The 9,433-nt window shown below is 44.5% G+C and overlaps 1 protein-coding gene across 1 annotated transcript; it reads left to right on the top strand.

The window, feature by feature from the left end:
* Nucleotides 1-6,809: 6,809 nt before the first annotated feature.
* LOC138839620 (large ribosomal subunit protein eL31-like) lies at nt 6,810-7,235 on the top strand. The gene has a single exon (XM_070039192.1). The coding sequence runs from the start codon at nt 6,827-6,829 to the stop codon at nt 7,202-7,204; it is 378 nt and encodes a 125-aa protein (XP_069895293.1). The 5' UTR covers nt 6,810-6,826; the 3' UTR covers nt 7,205-7,235.
* The last annotated feature ends 2,198 nt before the right edge of the window (nt 7,236-9,433 follow it).

Here is a 9,433-nt window from a genome sequence, read left to right as displayed (position 1 = left end):
GGCTAGAATTAAGTTTCTTTTAAAATGTTGTTATTAGCACACATTACTCGTAAAACAGAGGGGTTCATCCTAACATTTCCATATGTGCGTCCAATGCTCTCCATCAACCTCACCCTGAATCTCCCTTTACCTTCCCCTTCTTTTTATTTTCCATATTAGTGCTTATGCTTGAACTCAAGGCTTGGGTGATGTCCCTGACCTTTTTCTCAAGGCTAGAATGCTACCACTTGATCTACCACTCCACTTCTGGATTTTTGCTCGATAATTGGAGACAAAAATCTCATGAAGCTGGGCACCAGTGGCTCATGCCTATAATCCTAGCCTATACTAAGGAAGCTGAGATCTGAGGATTCTGGTTCAAAGCCAACCCTGGCAGGAAAGTTCATGACACTCTTATCTGTAATTAACCACCAGAAAACCAAAAGTGGTGCTGTAGCTGAAAGTGGTAGAGCGCTAGCCCAAAGTTCAAGCCCAATGTCTGACAAAAAATTATTTTTTAAATCACATGGACTCTCCTGCCCAGGCTCACTATGAATCCCCAGCCTCACATAGCAGCCTCCTGAGTAGCTAGGATTACAGGCTTGAGCCACCCACACCTGCCTATCCTGCCTCTCCTTTCTCTTCTTAAAACAGTTCCAACTAATTCATTTTTCTATATGCAAAGTATTTTGATCATATTCACCCTCAATTACCCTCCTGCTGATATCCATCCTACAACAGAGCCTGTCTTACTTTCCTGTTATTTTTTTTGTCAGTGGTGGGGCTTGAACTCTGGACCTGGGTGCTGTCCCTGTGTGCTTCAGCTCAAGACTAGCACTCTACCACTTGAGCCACAGTGCCACTTCCAGCTTTTTTCTTTCTGCTTATGTGGTGCTGAGGAATTGAACCCACGGCCTCAGGCATGCAAGGCAAGCGCTCTACCACTAAGCCACCTTCCCAGCCCCTCACTATGATATTCCAACTGTATCTATAGTCAATATTGTATTTTACAGTATTCTACTCAGAATAACTTTTCCCCTTCTCTTTTTTTTTTTTTTTTGCACATACTGGAGTTTGAAATCTGGGTCTTCAGTTTGCTAGGTAGTGCTTTTACCTGAGCTTCACCTCGCCCAACTAGTTTTATTTTTCTTTTTTTAAATTTTGAGATTGAGTCTCACTGTGTAGCTCAGGCTGACCTCAAACTCTCAATCCTTCCACTTCAGTTAAAAAAAAAATCTCTTCAAGAAATATACAGAAGTGTCGGGTGCCTGTGGCTCATGCCTGTAATCCTAGCTACTCAGGAGGCTGAGATCTGAGGATCATGGTTCAAAGCCAGCCCAGGCATGAAAGTCTATGAGACTCATCTCTAATAAACCACCAGAAAACCGGAAGTGGCGCTGTGGCTCAAGTGGTAGGGCACTCACCTTGAGCTGAAGAGCACAGGGACAGTACCCAAGCCCAGAGTTCAAGCCCCATGACCAATGAACACACAAAAAAAGAAATATGCAGAAGTGGAAACTTCCATGTTTTACCTTTCTAGGGCACAGTTGTATAGTCAGTAATTTAAACATGACTTTAAGTGCCCTCAGATAGCAAGGCCTAGGTTTTCACCATTTCCCAAGGCTTGGACAACCCCCTAGGCCTACCTTCTGCAAATAGTTATTGGTCTGCTACTGGCTTCAGGACTGAAGTACAGCTTGTTAATGCCAATAGCATCCCAAAGCCGCCTTCTGTTGTGCTGCCATTGGTGGATCTTTCTCCCAGTCTGGGGCCTGACTAGGAGAGTGACTCCTTGGATTGGCTGCCTTAGCCCATAGGAATTAACTGTTGGGGTCTGCAGTCAGTAGCTAAGGGAAATGTGTACTTGCTTTCATTTCCTTGGAACTGGGAGGCAAGAGATAAGTGATGTGATGGAGGACTCAGATATGGCTGTGTCCAGGCCAAGACAGCAGTTGGCCACTGAGCAACTTTGGGACTTGAAAGTTGCCTATTTTGGAAGAAGTCCTTTTGGTATGCAGGACAGCTGGGTTGGAGTGGACATTCCTTAAGCAGGTGGCCCTGGCGCGCACCCTTGTTAGGCATTCTAATCAAATCTGAATTCCTGAGGCTCTCTTCCCCTCCCTTTGGTTAGGACAGCTTGAACTTTACTTTTCCTCTGCTGCAAAATGATGAACATTTGAGATTTAAATGCTTTTCAGTCATGTTTCTGAGAACGTAAAATTACCCGTAGTAAAAACAACCACATTGCAACATAGCAACCACATTGAAATCTGTGAGCACTCTCTAGGGTTTACAAGGAGGACATCAGAAAAACAATCTGCTAGTTCATCTTTTATTTTATTTTATTTGAGTCAGGGTCTTGCGATGTACCTACGCTGACATCACATTATAGATCCTCCTGCCTCAGCCTCCTAAGTGCTAGGAATACAAGCATGTGTCCCAATGCCCTGCTTTTGGGTTTTCATTTTTCTTTTAAAACATGTTTTCCTACTCAGATGGTTGAATGTTCACCTCTAGAATGGTGAGACACATCTAGACATTTGGTAGATTTTTTTTCCTAGGTAGTAAGGTGTCATGAGAGCCTGTTTGGTACCTCCACTACCTCAGCCAGGTAGCCGGGAGATACTTGTATTTCCCAACCAGCCCTGAGACCCTGAGGAAGAAATGGAGACTACAGTATTCTGTAAATGTTCAATGAAATACATGAAATTCCACATTTTTGTCAGTCGTGGGTCTTGAACTCTGAGCCTGGGTGCTGTCCCTCAGCTCTTCAGCTCAAGGCCAGCTCTCTACCACTTGAGCCACAGCACCACTTCTAGTTTTCTGGGGTTAATTGGAGATAAGAGTCTCATGGACTTTTCTGCCTGGGCTGGCTTTGAACTGAGATCTTCAGATCTCAGCCTCCGGAGTAGCTAGGATTGCAGGTATGAGCCACCAGCGCCCGACATCTTCCTGAATATTTTTTTCCAGTTCTGGGGCTTGAACTCAGGGCATAGGCACTGTCCCTGAGTTTCTTTTGCTTAAAAGAAACTCTACCACTTGAGCCACAGTGCCACTTCTGGCTTTTTCTGTTTATGTGGTATTGAGTAATCAAAGCTGGAGCTTCATGCAAGTTAGGCAACCACTAAGCCACATTCCCAGCCCTTTCTTAAATATTTTTAAGGTAGGTCATGAGAAGCTAGGATTAGGTAGCATATTTCCAGCCCTCAGGAAGCTAAGGCAGGAGGATCATGAGTTCAAAAATTGCTTGGGATACATAGTGAAACCCTGTCTCCTAAAAGGGTAAATGAACCTATAGATTAAATTTCCACTGTCTTTATCACTTGAGCCACAGTTCCATATCCAACTTTTTGGTGTTTAATTGGAGGCCAGTCTTACCATCTTTCCTGCCCATGCTGACTTTGAACCTCCCTCCATCCTCAGATCTCACTGGCCTTAGTAGCTAGGATTACAAATTTGAGCCATCAATGCCCAGCACATGCGCACTTTTAACTCAGACTATTTTAAATTTACAAGGAGTTTATCTGGAAATTACCTTGTCATAAAGAGAGAAGCATCTGTATATAGTATTTCTGAGAGTTTTAATGTGAGGATTATGGTCTTCAGCCAGGACTCTGCCTGAGGTGTTGGGATGGGTTTGGAGTGAGACTAAGACAGAAAGGATTCCCCTTGAGTAGACTGTGCCCCACACTTCCACTCCTCTCTCTGCCTACAAAGAGAGAGTGCAGTAAACATGATCTGTAATTGTTTGTTTTTCAGACAGGGGCAGAGAGGAGTCCCTGTCCTATCTTTGTAGTCAGGATGGCCTCAAACTTAAAATTCTCATGCTATGGGATTTGGGACACAAAATCCAGGGCCTAGAAAGGTTCTTTCCCATTAGAGAATGAATTTGAGGACAGAAACAGAGACCTATGCAGTAGCAGAAGTTAACTCTCAAGCAGAGAGAGCAGTCAGACTCAAGAAGGAGGCTTATCAAAAGGTTCAAGACTTCAAGTTATTTATTTTTATTTTTTTTGTCAGCCATGGGGCTTGAACTCTGGGCCTGGGCGTTGTCCCTGCGCTCTTCAGCTCAAGGTGAGCACTCTACCACTTCAGATACAGCGCCACTTTCGTTTTTCTAGTGGTTTATTGGAGATAGGAGTCTCATGGACTTTGCTACCTGGGCTAGATTTGAACCGTGATCCTCAGATATCAGCCTCCTGAGTAGCTGGGATTATCAGGCATGAGCAGCCACTGGCACTCAGCTTCAAGTTTTTTTCCTTCCTTCCTTCCTTCCTTCCTTCCTTCCTTCCTTCCTTCCTTCCTTCCTTCCTTCCTTCCTTCCTTCCTTCCTTCCTTCCTTCCTTCTTGTATTCTTTCCTTCCTGACTTCCTAAGGATCAAACTCAGGACTTTGTACATTCTAGGCAAGGATTCCAGCTGACCTTGAATGGACATTGTTGGATTACATGGTGCATTTATATTAAACTTTATACAGGGGAAGGGAAAGTGGGAGAAAATGACGGAGGGGTAACAAGATTGACAAGAAATGTACTCACTACCTTATGTATGTAACTGTAATCCTTCTGAACATCACCTTGATGATAAAATTAATTTTTTTAAACAGAAACACTCTGGAAATCTAAAAAAAAACCACCTTATACAAAGCTGACCATCTGGTTCCAAAGTAGTTGTATCATTTTACACTTCTAGTGTATGGAATGCTCCAGTTGTTCCACATTCCATCAATATGTGGCACTGTCAGTCTTGTGTTCTGTGTGTGCGTGTGTGTGTGTGCGTGTGTGTGTGTGTGTGTGTGTGTGTGTGTGTGTGTGTGTGTGCGCACATGCAAGTACTGAGGCTTGAACTCAGGTCCTGGGTGTTATCCCTTAGCTTTTTTTTGCTCAAGGTACGTACTTTACCACTTGAGTCACAGCTCTACTTCCTGTGTTTTGATGATTAATTGGAGCTAAGAATCTCACTGACTTTCTTACCCAGGCTTGCTTCAAACCACAACTTCCTCACTAGCTAGGATTACAGGCACCTGGCTAATAATTAAGGTCTTTTGTGTGTGTTTGCTAGTACAGGGGCTTGAACTAAGGGCCTAGGCACTGTCCTTAGCTATTTCACTCAAAGCCGGTCCTCTACCACTTGAGTCACAATTCTATTTCCGACTGTCAGTCTTTACATTATTATTTTTGTCTGTAACAGGATCTTACCATATAGGCCAGGTTGGCTTTAGACTCTCTTCCTGCCTCATCCTCCTAGTGCTGAGTTATAGGTATATACTACTTGTAAGATCCACTCCTGGATGGTGAGCATACTCTACCCTCCTGGCAGCAAAGTCTCTGCCCAGTACCTGCGTTACCTAGGCAACTGGCACACCTGGAAGAGGTCACATCTGCATCCGCTGAGGTCACATCTGGATTCGATGTGGCCACACCTTTCTCCTCCCCTACCCTAGATAAGGCCTAGCCCAGGGTCATATGCCCTCTTTCCTAGGTCTCTTTCCCAGCCACATGGAGTGCCAACATGGCCTGGTACCAGCCAGAACGATGAGTAAACTTACCCCTTACCTGAATACCACATGCGTGATGTACTTCTTACTTGGCAACCTCTTCTTTAAAACCTAATACTACTATGTACAACTTAGTTTTTTCTTTGGCCAGTCCTGGGGATTGAACTGAGAGCCTGGGCACTGTCCCTCAGCTTCTTTTGCTCAAGGCTAGCACTCTACCACTTGAGCCACAACTTCACTTCTGGCATTTTCTGTTTATGTGGTACTGAGGAATCGAACTCAGGGCATCATGCATGCTAGGCAAGCACTCTCCAACTAAGCCATATTCCCAGCTCACAGCTTAGTCTTTTTAATGTTAGACATTGAATGGTAAATATCTGGATGGAAAAGAGATGGCAAATGGGAGTCACAAGACAACCTATTAAGCAAAACTCTTGAATAGACAAAGCAGGTCCTCCCTATATACAGGTGGAAGCAAAGTGAAGCACCCTGACTTAATGACCTTCCTCTCAGCGTCTTCCCATTTTATTATAAAGGAATGTTCAGTCTCTAAGCAAGACAGTGTAATTATTTCTAACACAAATGCGGCTCATCATGCCATTGGGGAAATAAATGGAAAGAAAGTCTCATGTGGATCATGTAGTATTGGATTCCTGTAAACCCAGCAGTTGGATGGCTGAGGCAGAAGGGATGATAAGTTGGAGGCCAGTCTGGGCTACATAGTGAGACCTTGTCTCAAAAAAAGAAAAAGGGAAGTGGTGCTCAAGTGGTAGAGCGCTAGCCTTGAGCTGAAGAGCTGAGGGACAGCGCCCAGGCCCAGAGTTCAGGCCCCACGACCGACAAAAATAAATGAAAAAGAAAAAGAACTAGTAGAGAGTGAAGGAAGGAGTAACATTGTCCAAAAAGAAATGTACTCATGGAAGTGGAGCTGTGACTCAGGTGGTAGAGCACTAGCCTTGAGCACAAAGAGGCTCAGGACAGTGCCCAGGCCCTGAGTTCAAGCCTCACAACCAACAAAAAAATAAATAAAAATAAAAATGAAATGTACTCATTACCTGATTTACAAAATGGTAACCTCTATGTACATCACCTTTATAATAACAATAAAAATATGGGGCTGGGAAGGTGGCTCAGTGGTAGAACGCTTGCCTTGCATGCATGAGGCCCTGGGTTCGATTCCTCAGCACCACATGAGCAAAAAGAAAAAAGCAGGAAGTGGTGCTGTGGCTCTAGTGGTAGAGTGCTAGCCTTGAGCTGAAGAGCTGAGGGACAGCGCCCAGGCCCAGAGTTCAGACCCCACGACTGGACCCAAAAAAATAAATAAATAGCTTTCCAACTTGGGCCCGGCAGAATGGCTCCTGCAAAGAAGGGCGGTGAGAAGAAAAAGGGCCGTTCTGCCATCAACGAGGTGGTGACCCGTGAATACACCATCAACATTCACAAGCGCATCCATGGAGTGGGCTTTAAGAAGCGTGCTCCCCGTGCACTCAAAGAGATCTGGAAGTTTGCCATGAAGGAGATGGGGACTCCAGATGTGCGCATCGATACCAGGCTCAACAAAGCTGTCTGGGCCAAAGGAATAAGGAATGTCCCCTACCGGATCCGTGTGTGGCTATCTAGAAAACGGAATGAGGATGAAGACTCCTCAAACAAGCTCTATACTCTGGTAACCTATGTCCCTGTTACCACATTCAAAAATCTACAGACAGTCAATGTGGATGAAAATTAGTGTCAAATAAAGCTATAAAATTGCAATAAATAAATAAATAAATAAATAAATAAAATAAAAATATGAAATAGGGCTGGGAAGTTGGCTCAGTAGTAGAGCGCTTGCCTTGCATGCATGAGGCCCTGGGTTCGATTCCTCAGCACCACATAAGCAAAAAGAAAAAAGCCAGAAGTGGCGCTGTGGCTCAAGTGGTAGAGCACTAGCCTTGAGCTGAAGACCTGAGGGACAGCACCCAAGTCCAGAGTTCAGGCCCCATGACCGGACCCCTCCCTCCCCCCCAAAAAAAGAAAGAAAAAAGCCGGAAGTGGCGCTGTGGCTCAAGTGGTAGAGCACTAGCCTTGAGCAAAAAAGCTAAGGAACAATGTCCAGAAATGCCCAGGCTGAGTTCAAGCCTCAATGTTAGTGAGCGCATGCGCGCATGCACATGTGCATGCATGCGTGCACACACATGCACGCGCACGTGCAAACACACACACACAGAGTGGAATCATTAAACCATGGGCTGAAACTTCTGAAAATAGTATAACTACAAATAATTGAGAATCAGCTATACTCTTCATTCATCCTAAGAAGACAACTGACAAACTTGGTGTTTAGAAGGTTGAGGAAAGTATAGTGGAATTCTATCTCTATCTCTATCTTTACACTACTGGGAGACAGAAGCCCATAGAAAAATCGGAATATGATCTGGCTTAAGATGGTACAAACCTGAAGGGTATCATCATCCATCTTGGCAGAGAGAGATCAATGAATTCTGATCAGTGATAGTACCTACTCACTCTCTCTGTGGTCACAAATCAGCCCAATTTTCCTGGGAACAAAAAATATCTAACATAGTTAGGCACTAGTAGCTCACATCTGTAATTCTAGCTAAGTTCAAGAGGTTGAGATTGGGGGATACAGGTCTGAAAAAAAATGTCCAAGAGACTCCATATCTAATTAACTAGCAAAATGTTTGACTAGAGGTGTGGTTCAAGTGGTAGGGTGCCTGCTATGAGCAAGAAGCCAAGTGAGAGCAGGAGACCCTGAATACTGAGCTATGACCCCGGTGCTGGCACACACAGAAAAAACCCTTATGCCAGGTGCTGGTGGTTCATGCCTGTAATCCTATAGCTACTCAGAAGGCTGAGATCTGAGGATAGCAGTTCAAAGCCAGCCTGGGCATGAAAGTCCATGAGACTCTTATCTCCAATTAACTACCAAAAAAGCAGAAGTGACATGTGGCTCAAAATGGTAGAGTACTAGCCTTGAACTACCCCCTCCCTCAGTACCCTGGCCCTGAGTTCCAGCCCTATGGCTGGAACTTTTAAGTCAATAATCTATCCTTGAACAAAAATGTAGGATCTCACCGTGTTGCCCAAACTGGGCTTGAACTCCATATATTTCTCCACAGTAGAATAACTAGGATTACAAATGTATACCAGAGTGCCTGGAATACCACGATTAGTTTTTGCTGGTCCTGGGGCTTGAACTCAGGGCCTTGGCTCTGTCCCTGAGCATCTCTGTGCTCCAGGTGCTCAAGACTAGCACTCTGCCACTTTCTGCTTTTTCTGCTTATGGGGTACTGAGGAATTGAATCCAGGGCTTTATACATGCTAGGCAAGCACTCTACCACTAAGCCACATTCCCAGCTTATCACGACTTTTAAATTTTGTTTTACTTTATTTTTGTGCTAGTACTGGGGTTTGAACTCAGGTTCTCATACTCCTGCTTGCCTTTTCACACTTGTACTTCTAAGCCAGTCCTGGGGCTTGAAATTAAGGTCTGGGTGCTGTCTCTAAGCTTTTTTGCTCAAGGCTGCCACGGTACCACTTGAGCCACAAACTCTACTTCCAGATTTTTTTGTGACTAATTGGAGATAAGAGTTTTATGGACTGGCCAGTCTGGGTGGCTTTTAACCATGATCCTTACATCTCTGCCTCTGAGTAGCTGATATTACATGTGTGAGTCACCTGTGCCCAGCTGTAAGAAACATTCTTGTACATGTTTCCACTTACATGAAAACATTTAGGAAGCAAAGTTGTGGCTCAAGTGGTAAAGTACCAGCCATGAGTGGAAAACACTAAAGGACAAAGCCCAGGCCCTGAGTTTAAACCCCAGTGCCAACATAAGAAAAAAAAAGAAAAGCTTGGGGCTGGGAAGATGGCTCAGTGGTAGAGCGCTTGCCTTGCATGCCTGAGGCCCTGGGTTCCATTCCTCAGCACCACATAAGCAAAAATAAAAAAAGCC

This window comes from Dipodomys merriami, unplaced genomic scaffold, assembly GCF_024711535.1.
Source record: "Dipodomys merriami isolate MVZ:Mamm:240054 unplaced genomic scaffold, mDipMer1.0.p SCAF_3, whole genome shotgun sequence".
NCBI classification, from domain to species: Eukaryota; Metazoa; Chordata; class Mammalia; order Rodentia; family Heteromyidae; genus Dipodomys; species Dipodomys merriami.
Note: the sequence above shows the minus strand (reverse complement) of the source record. Positions and strands in the feature narration are given on the sequence as shown.

Coding starts and splice junctions, on each gene's coding strand:
- LOC138839620 (XM_070039192.1), top strand. CDS start 6,827: ATGGCTCCTGCAAAGAAGGGCGGTGAGAAGAAAAAGGGCCGTTCTGCC.